The sequence below is a fragment of the Labrus mixtus genome, chromosome 6 (assembly GCF_963584025.1).
Source record: "Labrus mixtus chromosome 6, fLabMix1.1, whole genome shotgun sequence".
In the NCBI taxonomy this organism is placed as follows: domain Eukaryota; kingdom Metazoa; phylum Chordata; class Actinopteri; order Labriformes; family Labridae; genus Labrus; species Labrus mixtus.
This window is the reverse complement of record NC_083617.1, coordinates 9,326,828-9,348,254: the sequence shown is the minus strand read 5'-3', so window position 1 is coordinate 9,348,254 and position 21,427 is coordinate 9,326,828. Positions and strand designations below refer to the sequence as shown.

Here is a 21,427-nt window from a genome sequence, read left to right as displayed (position 1 = left end):
TAGGTTGTAAATTTTAATGTAGGATAAGAAAATGAGACAGTACTTTTTAAACATTTTGTCTCTTTGGTTTATGATGTATCATATATCTAAATCAGTGTGTGTTTAATGAATTATATTCTGAGTAGACTGTAGATCGTAATTCTTGGATAACTCATCTCACACAGTAATCATTCAAGATGAAAACATGCCTTAATGCTAGTCTGGTTAATGGCTCCAACAAATTAGATTCCAATTCACTCTGTGCCCAGTTTATCATGCCGGGTGACAACACATTCTGCATGGCTTAACAGCTGTGCTATATCACTAAACCTTTCTGTCAGGCATGATCGTAACGGAGCTATACATGCCATGGATTCACTAATACGCTGCAAAAAAAAGGGACCACCAGTGATAATTTACACCGCAACATAAAGTGGTGGGCTTTTAGAGGACCAGCTCCAAGGGATACTTAAACATAGTTACACCTAGCTTTCCCTGGTTTTACATTCACTATGTGACGACAAACCAGATGATCAATGTGATGGTACAGTAGTGATATGCATGCTATTTGGAACCACTGTATACCCATGCATAGCATAGTGGGAAGATCAAAGTCGACACCACAGTATGTAGACATAAAATGAAGATATTATAGGCAGGATTTATGTGCAAAAGCTACTGTCAGGTCGGCCTTTACATAGACTTATCATGCCTATACAATAACAAGTATCCCAACATACTAATTATTGACAGTGTGCACCGGTCTTTGCTTAAGATCTTAAGATTCTGAATCAGTATTTTATAATCAGAACAACTGATCTAGCCTAGACTAGATCCTTAAGAATGATCCCATTATATTTTTGTAGTTTTATTCTACTCATTTTTTGGTTATAACATTGTACTCATTAAAATACATACTTTAGTAATTACTCTTAAAATGATGAAGATGAATGATGAAGAAATGTGCACTGAGCTAGCTTTTACCCAGAAAAACAACTTTCTCGATAGTTAAATCAAAACGTGACTAAAATGTTGGTTATAGCCCATCATAGCATGAGAAATTAAACATGCCGTATTGAACTTCCCTGAACATCAATGTTAGAATGTGTTTTCCCAAAAATTATCTTTACACCTCTCAGACGTGGAAAAAAACTGCATGGTGAATGAGAAGACCTTACTTGACTTACCATTTGAAATTAAACTGTATTCTTCCAATCATAACGTTTCCCCCAAAACGAGTTCAACAGATCTACAGAAGGATTTAAACCAAACACATAACACCCATAAAGATGCACTTATTGATTCAAATTTACCTCCTCTGGAGAAAACAGGCAAATATATGTAAAATTAGACTTTAAACACCTCCACATAGCAGTAATGGAATAATCCTTGTGTTCGACAAGGTCATAAACTACAGTTTAAATTTCCCGAGGCCCTTATAAACTAAATGAAAATGAATAGATGAGTGTGTAAATATGAATAATTGTTTCAAGTTTTATTTTCAATGCAACTAGTTAAATATAATTACATACGCATCATCAAGTCGGTAGTGCAGGCATTCAAAGTGGGCATGACTGTGACCATAGTTTATTTGGACTATTGTTGGTTCTGCAGTATCATACAAACAGAAACACACACTCAGACACAGGTACCCCCAATGCTCCAAAGCCATTGTGGTGGAAAGAGCTGAACTCATCTGTCAATTACGGTAAGCTCCATTGGGCCGTTGTCTAAACTGTTTTCTCACTCACCGGTGAATCCAGTGATTTATTGTCAACTGCCTCGGCATCAATATACAATTGGGAGACACTAAGCTGTGATGTCTGAACACCAACTATTGTCAGACTATCAGCATAGCTCACATTAGGTGCCATTTAGATTATTCATTGCATCAGGCTGGGAGACGGCCATTATCCAACACACTGGGATTTCAGTTGTATGGATCTGAGCTTCTGTTTACTTTAAAATCACTATCTGACTGAATGAGCCACGTCTGAGCTCAAACTAATACAGGTAAGTGTCGCAAATTTTGAGGGTCAGCTAATCCTGGCTTCTTTATACTTCACAAGGTCATCTGGAAATAAGTATGTAAGCTATTTTCTTGAACTGACATGCATTATATCTCTCTTACAATATAAAGAGGAGCCAGTGTTAAAGAAAGTAGCCTCCCGTTGTGGTTTGTTCAGCATCAATATTCCAACCAGAATGAAAGGAGCGGGGGGTCACTGAAATGCTTGGAAGTCCAAAACAACCTTTTAATCTGTCACTTTGATTTCCTGATTAAGTCGCTTTAAACAGATGGAGCAGGTTTTCCTGTCCAGATAATACAAGCGGACAAGTTATTTCGCCATCATAATTTGACTCGAAGATAGTTGCTGGCATGTTATGTCGCTGCAGCGCACAATGATTGGATTGACTGAGTCATTTTGGTCAAACATGAATTCATCCCAGATTGTTGTGATTTAAAAGTCTGTTTGCTTTATTCCTCATCTCTCATGACAAAAATGCATTCAAAACTAAACCTTCAGAATTGGTAGCCATCAAAGTCTGTTACATATGCTCAGAAAGATGTTATTCTGTTTTCTCAGAAAAGAAGAACTCGAAAATTGAATCGAAATATTGAAAACTTTGAAAACTACATATTCAAGTGAAAGCAAGTAGAACATTTTCATTGTTTGGAGCGCTGAGTGCCTTGAGACCTTGAAAAGAAAGCTAAAATATGTCTCTCCATTTGACACCATTAGCAAGTGTTAACACATAACCTTTGGCAGCATTGGCCAACAGCTCTACACTGTTTTAGGCGTCTTCTGCAGCAGCAGATCTGAGATAAGGATTCGGACATAAATAGGGGAAGAGGGCATGATATCAGATAAAGTGAAATGAACATGTTCACATGTCTTGCGGTGGGAGTCTTTGTTTGCACACTATGACCCTGAGATTCAATGTCTCAGGGCTAGCCCACTGTTTTGTTTTGTGCACTCTGATCCATTGTGTTTCTGATTAAAATAACAAGCTTGGTTTTATTTTTCTCCTCCTTTAGCCCTCATGGTAAAGAAATATCTACATTGTTTTGCAAGAGTACACCTTGTTAAGAATATGCTGTATGATTGCCTGGGTTATTGTTTTCTCAGGCAGCTGAGAGAACGAAATTAAGATAACCTTGGGAGAGGAGCGATAACACAGCCATGGGCGTCCATCTTTCCTGCCATCACTAACCCCGTGCGACATTTCAGCTGAAGAACGACTCCTGCCACAGCGCTAACAGCTTATTTGGACTTTTTACACAATACTTGAAGGGATATCTTTTTTCTTATTGTATCGCCTCCTTGGTCAGCTTGAATTGCGGTCTGCTGTTAGCCATTAGACTATGGCGAGGTAATCCTGACAGATACAATGAACAAATCAAGGATATTAGCGCTGTGATGTGCAGTCGATAATATTTGGCTTCATTAATTCCCATGCCCTGAGATGACACCCAGCCCCTATTAGGTTTGAAATCTCATCCCCTTCTCCTCTATACCTCAGCTGTGGCTCAACCAAGCAGCCAAGCAGATAATACGCTCTGAGCTCTGAAACATGTACCATTATAATTAGCTTTGTCAGGTCCTAGCCCCTACAACCCTCATGCAGATAATATGATAATATGTCTTCATAACCGGCTGACCTTACATGCTCAATATTTCTCCCCTTATGAAGATTACATGTCAATAAAGTAATTGAGTCCCGGGGTGTGTGGCAAGTGAAGATTTAGGTTATTGGACTTTTCGGGGCAGTGATGTATGAGCGTTATTATTCTACCTGTCAGGGGATGTGCAGGGGGCTGGGGACTGTCCGAGAGTGTCATGGGGGGAAAGGAGAGGAGAGGGGCAGTGGAGAGTAAGAGAGAGAGAGTTAAGGCCAAAGAGAAAGACGGGAGAGTGCAGGAAGAGAGAAGAGAAAGTGAGGGGGGGGTGGAAATAAAAAGAAGAGGGAGGACTGCAGAGAGTAGAAGAGGCGAGATCATTTCTCACATGCAGGGGACAGATGCACAGTTAATCATCCCCTCATACCTTTATCTCTCCGCCCCCTCCCTCACTTTCTGCATATGAACGGGGGATATGTCATACTAATTAGGAGAAGTAGAGTTACAGTGGAGCCATCTGTCTACTTGGGACACACAGAGGCCAGAGGGGCATGAAATATTCCACACAACACAAACCTATCATCACCTCTGCCTCACACCTGATTGGCTGCTGGGGGTTCGTCAGTATAAATCCTGGCAGGGAATTACCGCATGCAATTAGGACAAACCATAATTTTTTTTTGGTGCATATGATGTCACCAGGGATAGATTTTTCATCATTTCAACCTGGTATTTACTCAATGTGGTGGTTTGCATGTGTCCCACATCAGCCTGTTTAGAATTTCATGTTTATAGTTTCAAAGTATTCAAATAAATGTGTATATTTTAATCTTATATTTAACAAAATCATCAGTATTTCTGTAAATGTTCTGGTAGAAGGTTTTTGTTTTGATTTCAACTGCAGTACAGGTGTGGGTTTCATCGATTTCTTCCTCTAAAGATGACATCACTGAAACAGTTTATCTAACAATGCACTTCTTGTTTTTTAGCTTCACAACATCAAGGTAGTATTCCTGATCTAAACTTTATACCAGTGTAGTGATCTGTACTTTTTATTCTCCTCTTTTTTTTTTTTTCCTGCCACATATTGTGACACGTTGTGCTAAATGCTCTATGTCAAGGTGCTGTTTTGTCCGTCATAATTTGACTGTCAGTGCTGGAGACAGAGGAAATGGGATGTGAAAATGAGTGTGGTCGATTGAGGTCCGACAATGAAGGTTGCACACATTTTCAGCTGCCAGAGAGGGAGAAACAGAAGCAGGGGACACACAAAGGCAGGGTGGGAGAGCAATGTTAAAGGATATTTTACCATGTCCTTTCGGATTAGGCCTGGAGATTGATATCTTCCAGTCAGATGAAGCTCTGATGTGAGTGATCCGGCCCCTCCATCATTGTGACATGCCGCTCTCGGCTAACGCTCATCCGTGTTGATGGGCACGCCCTGTGCCACAAGGGCCCCAGCTAACATACCCACCTTCCTCTCTCCCAAACTCTGTCCACCTCACTCTGCCATCTCTGTTCTTTTATTTCTATTGCCCTTCTCCCCTGTTTTCTGTCACCATGTCATGTCCAATCACTGTTTGGCTGGCCAGGCACTCAGTCGGGCAGGCAGGGAGCAGGAGCCCCAGGTAGAGAACTGCCTAACAGGCGTCAAGATGGGCACTGAAATGACTCTAATAATGGGGTCCCTGTGTGGCCCAGACAGGCCAGTCAGTTAGCAAGGCCTGGATGGGGAGTAATAAGTGTTTGATGTCTGCAGGGGAAGGAAGTGTGAAGGAGTACAGCCAACCCGGGCACTGCGGTCAGGCAGGTGCAGCCAGCCAGAGGTCTGAGGGGAACAACTGTGGAACAAGACGTCAGATTAGTATTGATATGTGTCACACTAGAGGTTGCTGGGCTGTTTGTTTAAGAGAGTGTCTCAAGAGTGGTGGCAGCCAGGCGGTAATTGATGTTGAGCGCACAAAAAAAGATAAGCTAGAGGACAACCTGACGTACCCGTTACTGACTGAAAGAACAACCATTGTCAATTTCATGGTGTGTTGAAGGAAGAAACTACTCCTCAATGCACGCCTTTATTATCCGTGCATGTTTTTTTTATGCATTTGTGTAAAACTCCAGCAGCAGTTCCTCTCATGGCAAAATTTGTCGGCCATCTTTGATTTGATGGAAATTGCCACTGACAGGTAGCGAGGTGCCGTTTTGTCCACTGAGGCGTGAAGTCCATCATTGTCTGTGTAGTTGAGTTTAGTTAACATGGCACTTAGCGACTGACATTGCTTTCCAGCCAGAAAAACACTGTCATTGTCACGTCATTCATCTTTTGCTGACCAATTTTTGATGTTGAACGCCTCACTGGAGGTTTCTAAGTTTTTTCTACAGTATGCTGGACACTTTGGGTGCCCTCTAAGTTTAAACTCCACTTCGACCCTTCGACACATTTAAAGCCCCGGTATCATAGGTTGAACAAACCTTTCCCTGATAAAGCCACTGCTGTCCTTTCTACCACGGCTATCTAGTAACAAGCGACTTCCCTTTGAACAGTTTTATGTGGTTGTAATTGACCTGACAATGGGGTTCATTATGCAGTCCCTTTCATGCTGTTTTGCCTGATAATTATTATTTAATGTGTTCAGATGGAGAGCATCATTAATTCATCCCTTCCTCCAATGTCAAAGAGATGAACAGTGAAGTTATCACTCTCTGGTGATTAATATTACGCTCTTTTGTTATTGAATCCTGTCCCAGTGATTAAACCTTCATTGAGTGACTCGCCGCCCGCTCTTATTAACGGCACCATTACCGAACACAGCCAAACCCCTAATTGCGGTTTTCACTTTTTTTCCCCCACCCTCTGTTTCAGTCAGAGGTTTGAACCACTTATCTGTGCTTTTCTTTTAATTAGAAATCCTGGGTGTAATGAAGAACACAATCGATCAGTGTCAGGAGGCGTGGTGTGCGTGCGTGGTGATTTGGGGATCCACATGTTGACGGAGAAAATGAGCGCTTATGATTACTGGCGTCATTAGTGGTTTCACGCGCCCTAAAGGGTAGATGAACCCTTTCAATAAGTCGAGCAGTAAATACTTGTCACGATTGTGCTTACAGGAGAGTTTGTGTGTGTTCTAATGCAAAGTGTGTGTCGCTTACATGATGTTCGATGCCCTGAGAAAGACGCCGCAAGGGGACTTTGTAAACTGACTCCCCCGCCTTAAACCTCCCTCGTCTTATCTCCAGGCTGCAGAGCTACTGTAGCCACTGTTCTCTTCTGGCTGTATATGGAATAAATGTCACTGAAATTAATTTCACCATTTTTTTTTCATTAGACCCCCCACAACAGTAATCTCTCCCCTCAGTCAAAATTTATGTGCCCCAGAATTCAATTTCCTTCCCATCCTCATAAGTTTAAAATACAAAGACTGATAGGCATTCGTGTGGTTATAACTGTAATTCACCCATCAATGAATAATGCCATCCTCAATTCAGAGTGTTGGATTATAGCCATTTAGTGAACTGACAGTGATAAAGTGTCAGTTTTTATTTGCTGATAAGCTATAAACATAACAGATACACACAGGATGCACTCCATGGCATGTCTAATTCTTGATTGACAAATGTAATTTGACATGTTGATTGCATTTTGGAGTTTTATTCTGTCTCATTTTTACGTCAGGTCTGTCCTATAACAGTTGCTTCCAGTAGCTGCAGCATATACAAACCTACACAGTGTGTTATTGTTGCACTTTAAGGAGAATCATGTGGTAAAATCAACCTGGTATTGATCAGAGCTGGTTGAGCCATGACCCAGCAACCTTCCCCTGACAGCCTATCAGCCTGTGGCAATAGCAAATCCTTCAACTAACCCCCCCACACACACACATACACACACAGACACACACAGACACACACAGACACATACACACTACCACTTTTTTTTTATCCACTGTTGGTGCTTGTGTGTGTTGTTTTTATCTGAGTCATGCACACAGTTCATCAATCTAACATTTGTATCTTTCTGTTTCACTTTTGGACACTTCTAGCCCGTTAGTTTAATACTCCCCACCTATGAGTCAAAGAGACAAAACAGACAAACAACAATACATCGCAAGGACTCACAGTCTTTGAATGTGTTTGAATCAGGGCTGCCCCTGACTCAAGAACTTCCTTGTCGACTGGTAGTCGTTAGTTTAGGCCAACAACCGTGTTGGACATATTTAGCCTCAACTGATGCAGCAGCATACATTCCATCTGCTCTGATGTCTCCTTTCTTTTCTGTTCTTCTTTGAAATCATTGCATAATATTCAACTCCAACATTATAAATGTATATACAGTATAAAGTTGCAGGGAGAATGCACATTCATAACAGCTCTGTAGTATGCCCGATTAGACATCATGGCTAATTTTCAGATGTAGAACTAAGCATGGCACGTATAGGACACAAAAAAAGCAAGGACAGCGATGTGTAAAATGCACGTAAAATGATAAAACTATATCTAGAAGCATAAATAAAACACATAAAAGCAAGACACACATTAAAACAATACACCAATACTGTACACCTACAGTTCATACTAGATCATAGGACATAAAGCAAAGCACGGTTTGAGTACGTCCACATTCTTTATTCTTTAAATCCAGTTTAAAACTCTTTTCATGGACTAACGTCTGGCTGACTCTGGGAGTATCCCTTGTTTGTATACATTGTCTGCTAGAATATTTACTGTGGTGAAGAAACATGATGTTTGAATGTGTTACAGAATATCAGCTGATTGACTGACAGGAAGTAAACAACATGCCAGGCTGCCTTGTGCAAACTATTTGAGGAACCTAACGTCCAAGCCCCAAATAATAATAGAGACAGCAACAGTTGTCTTTCTTAAGTTTGATGGACAGCCATATCATTATGGGGTTTTGTTCAGCCACGATTGTTACTGCAAATCATAATCAAGCTAATAGTGGGTACATTTACACATCCTTCTATGAAACAGCATCATTTACGGATGTTAAGCGTGTATTTTTTCAGGATTCATCTAAGTCTACGGGATATTTTACTATCCTGAATGCCATTCTGTGCACTCTTGGCTCGTTGGATTTCTTCCTGTTGTGGGCGGTGTAATCCCCTCCTTCCTGTCTTTCCTGCCCTCCCTCCAACCCCCTTCCCCTCCGTCGTCTCCCCAGCCTCTGCCTGGGTGAAAAATGGGGTGCATTTCCCTGATAGCCTGTGTGGATGTGGAGAGTATAAATGGCTAATGAATTACAGATGAACATTGACGCAAATTAATCTTCCTGATGTCCCAGGGTTATATGGCAGCTATTTAAAAGTTTAATCAATACGCTGAAGTTGAGAACATGCAGGCGCTGCAGTTGTTTGGCCGCAGTAAACAGCCAGGAGGGAAACAGGGAAGGCCTGAGCCCAGAGCATGCATCATCGTGACAGCTATTTATGTTTAATGGACTAAATATTTCTTATTGGCAGAGGACAAATGTCACTTTAATTTCCAAAGTTACATGAAGGAGTTTTGTTTGAGACCCAAGGGGTGACACACGGGTGACATCTCAGCTGTTTATACAGTTAATTTATTGACAGAAAAGTCTGTTAGTAAAGATGGAGTTAGAATGGATTTAGTTTCAACATGTCGTATTAAACCATCACTGCTTTTGTTCAAAATGTGCATCATAAAAATGACAATAAGATGCTCCTCATAATGGTGCCATCAATGTTCGACTTAACTGATATTCCCTCTTGCTGTATTTTCTTCTACCACTCACTCTCCTTCACTCCCACAGACAATGGCAGACATTGTAACAGCTCCTTAAACATAAAGCAAATGTATTCTCATATTCAACAAGAGACCTCCCCATAGTTAACATTGTTTTTTAATCAGTAAACACATATGCACAGTGACACATACAGTATATCTAGCATACCAATACAAAGTGAGAGAATTCCATTTTGGTCCATTGAAGTGTGGTGTGTGTGCCAGCCTGTCTCCCAGTAGGCTGAATCAGTCCACTGGCTGTTGGTTTATGGGACACAGGGGGGTTATCCATCTGCAGGCCTCCCTGTAGAGAGGAGGTGGTTGACTCCGTCTCATGACGTTGGGCTGAACTGATAAAAGGACAGCCGGAGATGGATTGTGTCCACAATAATAGCCCTGGCTCACAGCAGCCTACGCCCCAAGCCTATAAGTCACTCTTGCACCAACTCTTATGGATACCTGCCCCCCAGCCCCATCTGACCCCACCCTCTACTGGCCCAGCAGTGTTATTTCAGCGCTTAGAGATAATGCTGGACGTGTAATTGCCTTGTTAATTGGCTTTTTTTTCCTCATTGCATTTTTGCATTGATGGATGGCAGCACTGATGGAATTGTTGGTTAAGTGGCCAAACTAGACAGAAGAGGAGTTGAGGCACAAAAAAAAAATCAACTAACAAAAGCAATCAATTTGAGAGAAAGAGAGGAATCAAAAGAGATGGTAAAAAAAGTAAAGAGTGTGCAAAAGGGTAAAAAAAAGAGAGAGTGGAACCAGTTGAAATGAAAGGGGCGAGGAGAGATGTGCAAAGGAGATGGGATGAGAAACTAGGAGTGGAGGGAGGGGGATTCATGCCGAGAATAGATAACCTTGATGTTAAAAGCTACATCCGTCGGATGTGTCTCTCTGTGACATATTGATGGCCCTTGAAAAGAGTCAAGCTGATTGTATGCAGGGAACAATCATTAAACCCACTCCATCTCCCTCCTCTCTCTCTGACTTCTCTCTTTCTATCTCTTGTAAGTGTGTGTGCTTGCATGCACAATTGTGTGTGTTCTGATTTAATGCAGTGGATGTCCCTACAAGTTCATTCACATGAAGAGACGCCCTGCAAGGTAAACTCAACTTCTAAAAAAAAAACGTTTTTTTCTTGTGCATTACACCACCATCTGTAAATTCGACTTCAGAACCTGAAAGATGTCCAATAGTTTATGAGTGTTCACGCAGCATAACTTATACATACTTTAGATCTGTTTCACACCTTTCACTTTTTACTCTTGTCATGTGTTAGCATTTCTTCAGGTAGACCAATTCTTGCCCACACATTCAGCTTGATCAACATATGAAATAGCTGTTTGGAGATATGGAAAAAATATATAAGTCGTGAGCCATATTGAGTGAAATTGGCTCTATGCTGAAGAATCAAGTGAAGTCCTAGAGCTGCACTTTATATCAACATTTTGATTGTTCTTTATTTATGAGCGATATAATACAGTATATGCCTGCATGTACCAAGCCTTTTATAACCTGATTCAAACTGCAACATTTTAGACCCAAAGGGATGTTTCCCCCTCTTTTTTGTAACCCTTTTCTAACTTTACACTTTCAGGTCTAATGTAATGCCTTGGCCACACTCTCGGGTATTGCAAATCTGCTTGCAACACATGAGTGAACTGAGATGGAAGCATATGACTTTGTTGGGACCACTCAGGCTCAGGTTGGCCAGCAGAACTCGCTGTGTTCTACTGTCACTGATCATTTCTACTGTCTTATTATGAACTTACACTCAGCAGCATCTCAGCTTTCTCGAAGACAGAGAATAAAACCACCTATGCAAGAAATACAAATTTAAGCTTACTGTGTTAAAAATGTGACTTGTTATATATTCTGTAGATTAAATATAATAATATTCTGACTTAATTTCAGATTATTTTAATATAAGGTGTCCCAAAAGCCGTGAGGTATCATTGAGTATCCAGTGGGAAACACTTGTTATGTCTTTAAATACCCCAAATCTAAGCAGATGAATGTTTAAAATGAAGGAAATGCAAAACGTGAGGAGTCTGTATGTCAAAACAGAGTGGTTAACTTCTGCAGATTGACACCTGAAATTAACAGGAAACACTAAATTATTAAACTACATTGATCAATTACTTGTAAACCTCAGTTATTTTTCTACATGGCATCTTTGCAGGGATTGATTTCGGAGCTCAAGTGATAAAACAAGCTGACTTCCTGCCCTCATTGGTTATAATCTCTGTAGAAAAATGATATATTCACAAGTAAAGACAACTTTTATTTCCATATTGGTTGATGTGATAATGAAGCACTGTACATAGGAGGCTTTGTACAGCTGGTTTACTCACACTGTGGCAGAATGGCCCATCAAGCCCCCATAGAGAGGACACATGCTTTGGGTAATCAGCTTTGAAAAGACCAGACTGTCTGAGAATAAGCTCCACTGCAGCATTCACTGAGCGGAAGCTACAAGATACAAACTGTACGGCTCTTTAATAATGACAAGAGGGTGAGCTACTCCTCTTAAAAAACAACAAGGTGCTGCGAGACATATGCACAACAAAGGCCTGATTGTTCCTCTGCCAGGGCATGATGGAAACATTAGCCTCCACATTGCTTTGTTCATCTGTCACTTTAATGACTACTCCCACTGTTCCCACTGTGTGCTGTGTTTGTGTGCATGAGATGAAAGTGTGCATGAGTTGTGATAATGTGTATATGGTCGAGATTCTGGGTGTTGATTCAAGTGTGCTCAACCGTGGCTCAGGATACACAGAGGGTATTGTAGACCACCGGCTCTTGCACTGTACCACTTGTTATTTAGTATCAGTTCATCAGGCGGAACCCCACGGGCGTGAGCGCGGCCTCAGAAGGTGTTATGTAAGAGTGAGTGTGGCTCAGTTATTCCCTTCTCTATCTCAAAGCGCCCCATCTTTCTCACGGCTTCTCTCGTAATAAGAGCAAGCTCTCGCTGTGAAGGGGACGCAGCCAACTGGAGTGTGTTTATGCACATAACACACTGCCTAATGTAGTGCGGGATATATATGCAGAACTTGCGTCAGGTTGCACAGAAAATTAAGACACATTCATGCACTTTTTCACCCACTGGGAAAAGAGCTCATACTGGTTCTTTGTTCTACTCTTTCTGCTTTATTTACTCCTCTCCTCCTTAGGCCAGGCTCTGACTAGAGCAGTTTTAGGCAGATTCAACCCACCTGACAAAGACGGGGGGGATACTGTTGGGGGGCTGGGTTGGTTGTAATATTCAACCAAAATATTAGCTTTCAATGTGGGGCTTCACAGAGTCAATCTTACACCCTCAATGTAGAATTGTAAATGTTTATAATAATGTCAGTACTGTTTAAGAGAGAGTTCAAAAGAGTCAAACTGAGCCTTTAGCTTTCGCCTCTTGAACATTGTCAGTTCAAAGTGCAACTTCTACTCCTCTGTTGCGCTTTTGTCATTCGTGTCAATGTTATGGAGGCGCAATGGTGTGGCAAAGTAGTTTCACTACTGAACTAGCATCATAGGTAGCATAGGAGGTGTAACCAGGACGAGGCGGGATCACTGTTCTACAGCGAAGCCCGCAGGACAGAACAGTGGTTTGTGTTGTGTGTTTGTGTATGTGAAGCCCCTCTCCTGCTTCCATAATGCGATATAAAAATCACTGGGTCACCGCCTCACCTATATTATACCATGGCAGATTCAGTGTAGAATTACAAAGACGCAGGAATAGGGGGGACACTAGTGGAATGTAGTCAGTTTTATAATTTATATTTTATTGATTTTTATAACAACATTATAATGACAAACAAACAGATTAAAAGGGAACAACAAAACAGGCAGGAAACATAATAGACAATAAATGGATGACAGAAATGAGATACAACGATGCAGAAAGTATCAACAGTGCATCACCAGAAGGAGGACGTATGACATGTGCTTGCAAACAAACAAAAGTCAATCAACACCCCGGCAGTGATGTGTTGCGTTCTCCTGATATAAACTGGCTAAAATTGTCCCATTGCTCCTTAGAAATCCAAGCATATTTTCACAAGCAGCTATTGTCATCATTTCTTCTTTCCACATGTCAGTCTCAATTTTGTAAACATCTTCTTTCTCTGAGGGACGACGACTCTACCAACTGAGCCGCAGGATGTAAACAGTCTTGCCCTGAGGCTTCGGTCAGCTAATGTGGTACTGTCCACAGAAACTACAGTGACAGATACCACCTCCATTGTTGATTGTGTCTCAACTATCACCTTCTCATCCAAATGTATTAAACCGTCTGAATTTTTGTTCCACTGAAAGTTGTAGTCCTTCTCAATGTTATATCATTCTGCTTGTTTGTGAAATCAGGAGTTCTCAGGGGATCAAATGTGCTGGTACGTTCCTCCCTTTAGCACACACGATAATCGTTTGAGATTACAGAATATCTGTGAAGTTATCCTTATTGTATGAGCGTGATGCAGATATTGTAATGGATTTTAAAAACTCCAGTAATCAGAGCCCAGCCTGGTATCTTGTTTTTTTTTTAAAGCACTGTTATAGAGTTACAGATCACTCATCGTCCAAGCTTTCCGATTGGTCCCGGAGAATCTCAGAAAGTGTTGCCTCCCATCCTCCTCCGTCCCCTGTGGGCCCGTGACGAACTCAGCAGAGTGTGAAGGCTGGAGGGGCCTTTAGCTTTAGTTCCTTCATCTGTGAAGGTTATCTCTGAAAGGCTTTGGTTGCAACCTACAAATATATCCCCTCTAGGTAATACCTTAAAGGAGCCTCGGTTCTGGTAACTCGGTGGGTAATCTCTTTAAGGGTCCCACTCCTGGAGAGAGTGAGTTTTCTCGCTGGGTAAGCTGTGAATATATGAAAGATCCCGGTGCCCAAGTGATCAGAGCGCTGTGAGACACCCCAAGTCCTGTGGTGTCAAGCCCATCTCCAGCCGTGGCACCTATATCCCCAGGCGAATCACGGCAGCTGGATTTCTCCCCTCCCTGCCCAACCCAACCTGTCAGAGGCACACACACACTCTCGCGCACACACACACACACACACACACACACACACACACACACACACACTCTCGCACACACAAACACACACAAAACACACACGCGTGTATGTTTCCCTCACACACCGGGGGAGCAGGCAGGCATGGAGCTGGTCTCGGATTTTATCGGAGGTGACAGCTCCTCACACTTCAGTGTTTGGATCACCTCAAGTAGCTGGGCTATGAGGGGAAATGAGCACTGCTCCACTACAAAGTCCAGATTTAGATTGACTGAGCTTGTCCCCGGGCCTGTGGGCTGCTGCTGCTGCTGCTGCTTCTGCTGCTGTACTGCTCCTCCGCCTGACAGAACACCCACTACTGCTGCAAGGGACTGGTATGTGTGTGTATTTTTGTGTGTACGTCTGGGTGCTCTAAATTTGCGTGTGTGTGTGTGTGACTTGGTGGAGCCTACTTTGAAGAGTCAGAGGGAGTGGGGGGGAGAGAGCGATGTGTCAGGTTTGGTTAGAATTGAGGGTGGCATCAGAATATGCTTGGCACTAATATGGCACCAGTATCTCTGTCCCCGTCTCTGCTTTCTGTCACTTAGTTGCCATTCTCTTCCCGCCCTTGACAATGTCTCTTTGGATTATGTGATTGGACTTAGCGCTTGGAGCACCCCTCATCCCTCTGCGACACCGCCTCTCCCATAAGTCTCTTCTTTCCTTGCTCCGTCTCTCCAGCCTTCCCGCCCCCTCCCCGTGCCTTTTATTATGCACTTGATGTCTATTTAAGAAGCCCGGCGAAAGCTGGATCTGTTCTGCTGTCAGAGGATCATTGACAGCACTAATGCCACTTGTCCTTGCCTCATTTGGTGAGAGGTGACACCTAGCAGCAGCTCGCCACATTCATCAAGTGGCGATGGGAGCGCTGTGACATCAGAGATAGAACAGACCAGTCCCAGAGCTGTGGGCAGCACTCTATCTGCGCAGGAACACACTTTTTATTACATTAAGAGAGCACTGTTGGCCATCTTGGATTCACAATTTTATGTGAAAATCAGCATTTTGCTGGGGAGTTTTCTCTGGTTCATTGATTTTTACAGATTTTATACCTACTTTTTCAAGTAGCTTCCTGATAGTAGTACTACTTTCATATTTGTGATCCAACTAGTTAAAATACGTTTTGCCATTTTTTGGCCTTTATTTGATAAGACACCTTAAAAAGACAGGAAATCAGTGGTAATGGGGAGGGCATAACATGCACCAAATAGCATCAGGATCAGGAGTCAAACTTGTGAGCAGTGAATATTCTTTGTGCACGGGGTGCCTACTCTACCAAATATGCTAAATCAGGGGTTGAGGCTGTTGACTGACAGGTGAACGTGTTGCTGTTTGCCATGAGGCTGAAGGCCCGCCTTAACTCTAACTCTTTTCTTGTTACTAGACTGATGGAAAGTTAGTTTGCGATAGAATTTACAATATGACAGCCGTAGTCTGGCTTCATAGCACCTCTTCAGAAAACAATGAATGACATCACTGGCAGTACGTCCATGTTTCATACAGTCTATGAAAACCACTTTTTTATGTGAGTGTTGGGGAATTGCCTCACTTGTATTATACATTTTGAGTTGTTAAATCTCTCCAGAGATCAGCAAACTTTTCTACTCTGACTTTGTTTAACACAGTTTATAATAAGAGACAGAATCAAAGTTCTCTGCGATTCTACCGACTCTTACGTGATCTGGCTTTTAGGAACCAAGGGCTTTTATTAAGAGCACCACAAATGGACATAGAATGTGCTTAATTTACAAATACAAAAATCCACATAGACATGCCTCACGCATACCTTCTGATAGTTAGATAATAGCTCTTTTATTTGTTGTTGGCGGATGACTGTAAGCTTAAAGTTGATGGGACTTTGCCTTTAGGGCACATTGGTCATTCTTTGGAACAAGATGTTCATCCTTTCCAGGAACAACTCAACAAGTTCAGACCCAGACTCTGTTCAGTCCTGCCATTTAAAGTCACCCTGTGGAGTTATAGTACAAAAGTAAACAAACATGGTTTTGTTCATATTTGTGGACACTTTGTCTGTATCCCTAAAGTCTAATGAGCAAAGTAAGGCATTGCACCCAAACGTAGCTTTAAGCCTTGTTGTTTTTTATTCTGTATTTGCATCATTCTTTGTCTAATCATTTTGTCTCAGTGAGTTTGAGTCATTTCTTTTATTCCAGGATAAAGGACCCATTGTAACTACTATCAAGACTATACTATACTTCAGTATCAGATAAGATACAAATGTGCTTTTATTGCTACAAGGAAGTCATTTTGACTTAATAGGTCTGTCAAAATTATCTATGCCCTGTAGATAACAAAACGGTCTTTATTTTTTGTTATGACCATTTGAATCAGTACTTCCAAAAATTGTGTCATGGTCCCTTTAAATAAAGGACCACTTTGATCTTTTTCTTTATTTTGTTGTTATTGCTAACCAGTTAGCCAGATGAATTCATGATTACGTCTGCACAGGGGATTTTTTTTGTTTTGTTTGTCAGCAGGATTTGAGAGAAACTTCAGGCCTGATTTTCATCAACTTGGCGTTAAATTGTAGTATGGTATAAATAAAGAACTTATTTCTTTAGTGTTGAATGGATCTCTATCAGACTCAGAAAAATTACACAAGTTGAACACTGCAAACAGACATACAATACAATGAGGGCTTTGTATGGAAGCCCTATGTGGACATGTAACCATATATATTATTGACTTAATTTTCCTCTTGTATTCATTTTCGGCTAGTTTTCTTAAGCTCTTGATTTAGTTTTCTTAATGTAACGGGATGACAAAGTTTTCCCATTATGATGGATTAACTTATCTTATTATCTCAAGGTAGCAAGGCTTGTTTTGGGGCGCAGATGGCCTAGTGGTTAAGTTGCTCCCCATGTAAAAAGGTAAGAGGTAGCCCAGATTTAAGTGCGACCTGCAGCTCCTTTCCCACATGTCATTACCCATACTCTTTCCACGTCCCTGTCCAAATAAAGGCAAGCACCCAAAAATAAATCTTTAAAAACAGATTATCAGTGATGAGATGGGATGTAGTCTGTCTGTAAGTCACTCAAATATTTAAAAGGTCACTGTGTATTGATGCTACATGTGCATTACTATAACCAGGTGTGAACACAAGCAGTCTCTTATTCTCTGATCCTGAATGCTAGAAAAGGACGGGCACACATTTTTTTATCCCATAAATAATACATGTTTTTATATTTATTTTTAATACTACATGCATGACCCACATCTTACCTGACTCTCTCTCCTTCTGTTTTTTTTTTTTTTAGGGGTATTCGCCAAGTGTCGCTACGTCTACTACGGCAAGCACTCAGAAGGCAACAGATTCATTCGGAACGACCAGCTCTGATGGACAGCCGCTCAGGCAGAAAGAGGGACATGAAATACAATGGATGTTAACAGAAGGAAACAGATGGAATCTATCTCTTATTTATTGTAACCACTGCTGATATTTGAGTTGTCTGATTCCCGCTGGAAAAGAGTATACATATAGTTATGCAAGGGTAATGTTTTTTTTTGCTTTTTTTTTTGGGGGGGGGGGGGGTTGAAGTTTTTAGAGTTTTATTCTGGACTCATAGTTAGGACCTCCTCTGCTGAGCTCGGTCTGCTTCTGCCTCTTTGCTTCAAGCTCAGAGTCAGAGTCAGAGATGACACTGTCACTGACATGACTGCCTGGAAGCAACAGCAGCCGCACAATTCCAGACACACACAAACACAGGCAGCCTTTCTCTTTCTGTCCCTGTCTCTCTCTCTCTTTCTCACACAAACACAGCCTTTCTCTATTTCTCTCTCTCTCTCTCTCTCTCTGTCACTCTCACACACACACACACACACACACACACACACACACACACACACACACACACACACACACACACACACACACACACACACACACACACTCACACACGGTCAGTGACAAACAGACCCAGCCAATTGCATCCTTTTCTCTGACAGCCATGATGGATCACCCGTCCACTACCGCCACTAATCAAGGGTGAAAGGGGTGACGGTCACACACCTGGGGCCTGACATGGACTCATCTCTCTTCTTCTTCTCTGTCTTTTACACACACATAACTGCTGTTGTTCACATTAAGACATAGCAGAGACAGCAGGTTTATACAGTATGGTTGAACATTCCTAAAATCTCCCATCCAACCCTGAGGCATCCGAAGTCTTCCTTGTTGTGTTTGTTGCAGGTTGCAGAACGCTTTCCTTCTTCTTCTTCTTTTTGAATGAACTTTATTAAATGAATACACGTGTGTATATATTAGCATGTGTTATTTTCTGAAAGAGATATATTAAATGCAGTTGTGAGCATTCCAGCATGAGCTTTAATAAAGAACAGGGTCGTAACAAAGTATTTGTTCGAGGAACAGAAATATACAGTATATTATGATGTGATTTCTTTTTTGTTCATGTTTTTACTTTACACTCTTCAGCTTCTTCTTTAAAATGCATCAGTGCAAGGAACAAGTAGCTGGTACAATCTTGTGCTTGCAAGAAAATGAGAATTGAGTCTACAGTTGCCTTAAATGAGATCAAATGCCTTCTCTCTTTTTTAACTGTTTATATTTGATAATGTTTTGAGATATTTCATGGTTTTATGCTTTTTACTTGATTTTTAATGCCCTATCCAAACAAGGTAAGGATCTGTAAAGTGCCGCCATTTTTCAGTCGTACCTAAAGTTTTCTGGACATTATAACATAAATGAAATTATAGCATAAATGAATGATGTGATAAAGCTGGTCTGATGCTAAATTGTTATGGCTGAACGTCTTCAGGTGATTAAAAGGGTTCAATAACATTTGTCTCTTGTCAGATTGATATTGAGCTTTTTGTACTCTGATGCTTTCACATTGATTCCACCTGCCACTACAACACACTGCCATTACAACAGCAAAGACACACCTTCTCATGTCAACTCTTTTTTTTACTTGATCACATCACATGTTTCTTCTGAGGGTAAGTAGAAAAAATGTATTTATTTTATTGATGATGACAAAAAATTGGAGAGACTTGCAGTATTTGAGAGATGAAAGAAAGCATGTTGAGCTTCAGTCCAGCGTGTCAATCATCCACAGACAGATGAAGGAAAGGTCAGAGATAGCCTCATGCAATGTTTGTCCACATTGTCTGAATCAGTTTCTTTCTTGTTTCTCTTGGTTTAAATATTTGTGCTAGTCTGTGCGTGTGGGAGCGTGCTTGCTTGCTCGTGTTTATACACCACTTCCCACAGGACTGTGTGACCATATTCCAGCTGACATGCCGTTCAGGAGCCTGGTCACTAGTGCCGGCTTTTCAAAAATGACAAGGTTTATTTGTCTGTGTTTTGATATGCTCAGAGGAAAGTGGGACTGACAGCCGGAGGAGGCAGGAAGAGGGGAGCCACAACAAGTTCCCCCCCGCACGACACAAAATGTCATCCTTCCCCTGACTGCAGCGCGAGCCCAGCCATCCTGCTGAAAAGAGCAGACATTTAAAACTTTGTGACATGTGTCACAGGCACTGCCATTGAGCCAGTGCCACTGATGGAGCTGGAATTGACAGGCTCCAAGCCACCGGAGCTGGCTGGGGGACACACCGAGTTTGGTGTGTGTCACTTCCTATCCTCGTCAGGGACGCATCCCGAGCTGCCACACCAACACAAACTGCATTATGGGATGGGCGGAGAGTGCCAGAGCCGGTTGACATATGCCTGACATGCGCCTCTGTGCATGTGAGGGTATGAATGGAAAGCCTGGCATCATGCACAGTAGGTTAATTAAGGTGTTAGCCACAGATCTACCTGTAGGCGATGCTCCCTGTGACCCTCGGCTCTGTCACTCCTTGAGAACTTCCTGGGTGAACAAATGGCATGCTACTTCATCAGAGCAGATCAGTGACATTCTGCTGTAGCCCCGCAGGCTTTCTTCTAGCCACTGATAAAAAAGATACACATCTGTACCTTCACATTTTCTGTGTGCCTGCACTTCTGCAAACCCCAGCTGGATGTCTGTTCACAGAATGTGTTGTGAATATTTGTTGGTGCTTTTAATTTCTTACATCCTTAAATATGTCATCCTGTTGGTGTATCGACAGTAAAACAAACAAACAAAAAAACTAACCTTTGACCTGTGTTTGGGTTAGACCCAAGTTGCCACAGGATTTAGTCCTGTATTCTAATTATAATCAGATTTGAGTGTGGAAAAGTGAATGAAGTAAAGATAGTCAAACATATACTCATGATTTTTTTTTTACCTTGCTATTGAAGGATGGGATTTTCCCATAATGCATTGCATAAAGGAAACTTTATACCTACTAAACAATTCAGACAATAGTAAGAGAGTCTTTTATAACTTCTTGTAGGTTCAAGATGGTTAGAAAACACTGACTTCTTGTCCACCAACACTGAAAAAAGATACTAAGAACATTTACTATATAAAGTGCTTTCCTGTATTTTCACTGTGTGTTTGAAGCAAAGCAAACAGATGTTAACATTAATGTACAATACACAGTTTATTGTACAGGATAGAGCTTTATATTGCACAAGCACAGTTCACCTCCCCAAAAGGCACGATGGTGTCTGACTCACTGTCAAAAAAGCTAAGGCCCAATCAAAGCGTCACTACATATCATCCAGCAGTCTGATGACTGATTGGCATGAGCTAATGCAAATTTACAAGGAGGCAGAGGGGGCAGAAAAGACTTGTCTTTATGAGTGACAACTGGCCACTGATAGCAGAGCAGCAAACAGGATGGGGTGAGATTTAGATTTAACCGTCCCTCTGGCTCCAGAACCCCCTCCCCCCCCCTCGCTCCCTCCCTCCCTCCCTTCTTCTTCTCTTTCCTTTTTCTCTCCTTCTCTACAAACTGTCCCTTTCACCTAAAGACATTTGGCAGCACACCCGTGTCTCACTTGATCCAGAGAGGCCTAAGGAGGGGGAGGGTCGCCCCTTATTTCCGGGGCCCGGTCTTAGATGAGTAACATTTGTCATTCAGGGTGGTGCTGAGGTAATT

At 41.8% G+C, this 21,427-nt stretch overlaps 1 protein-coding gene across 3 annotated transcripts in view; it reads left to right on the top strand.

Annotated features, from left to right (window-relative positions):
* lrmda (leucine rich melanocyte differentiation associated) overlaps positions 1 to 19,235 on the top strand; it is a 224,029-nt gene extending 204,794 nt beyond the window's left edge. For all 3 annotated transcript variants that reach the window (XM_061039884.1, XM_061039883.1, XM_061039885.1), the window contains one exon: positions 17,695 to 19,235. In XM_061039884.1, the coding sequence (XP_060895867.1) occupies positions 17,695 to 17,774 (80 nt within the window). In that variant the 3' untranslated portion in view covers positions 17,775 to 19,235. The remainder of the gene's footprint in view (positions 1 to 17,694) is intronic.
* The last annotated feature ends 2,192 nt before the right edge of the window (positions 19,236 to 21,427 follow it).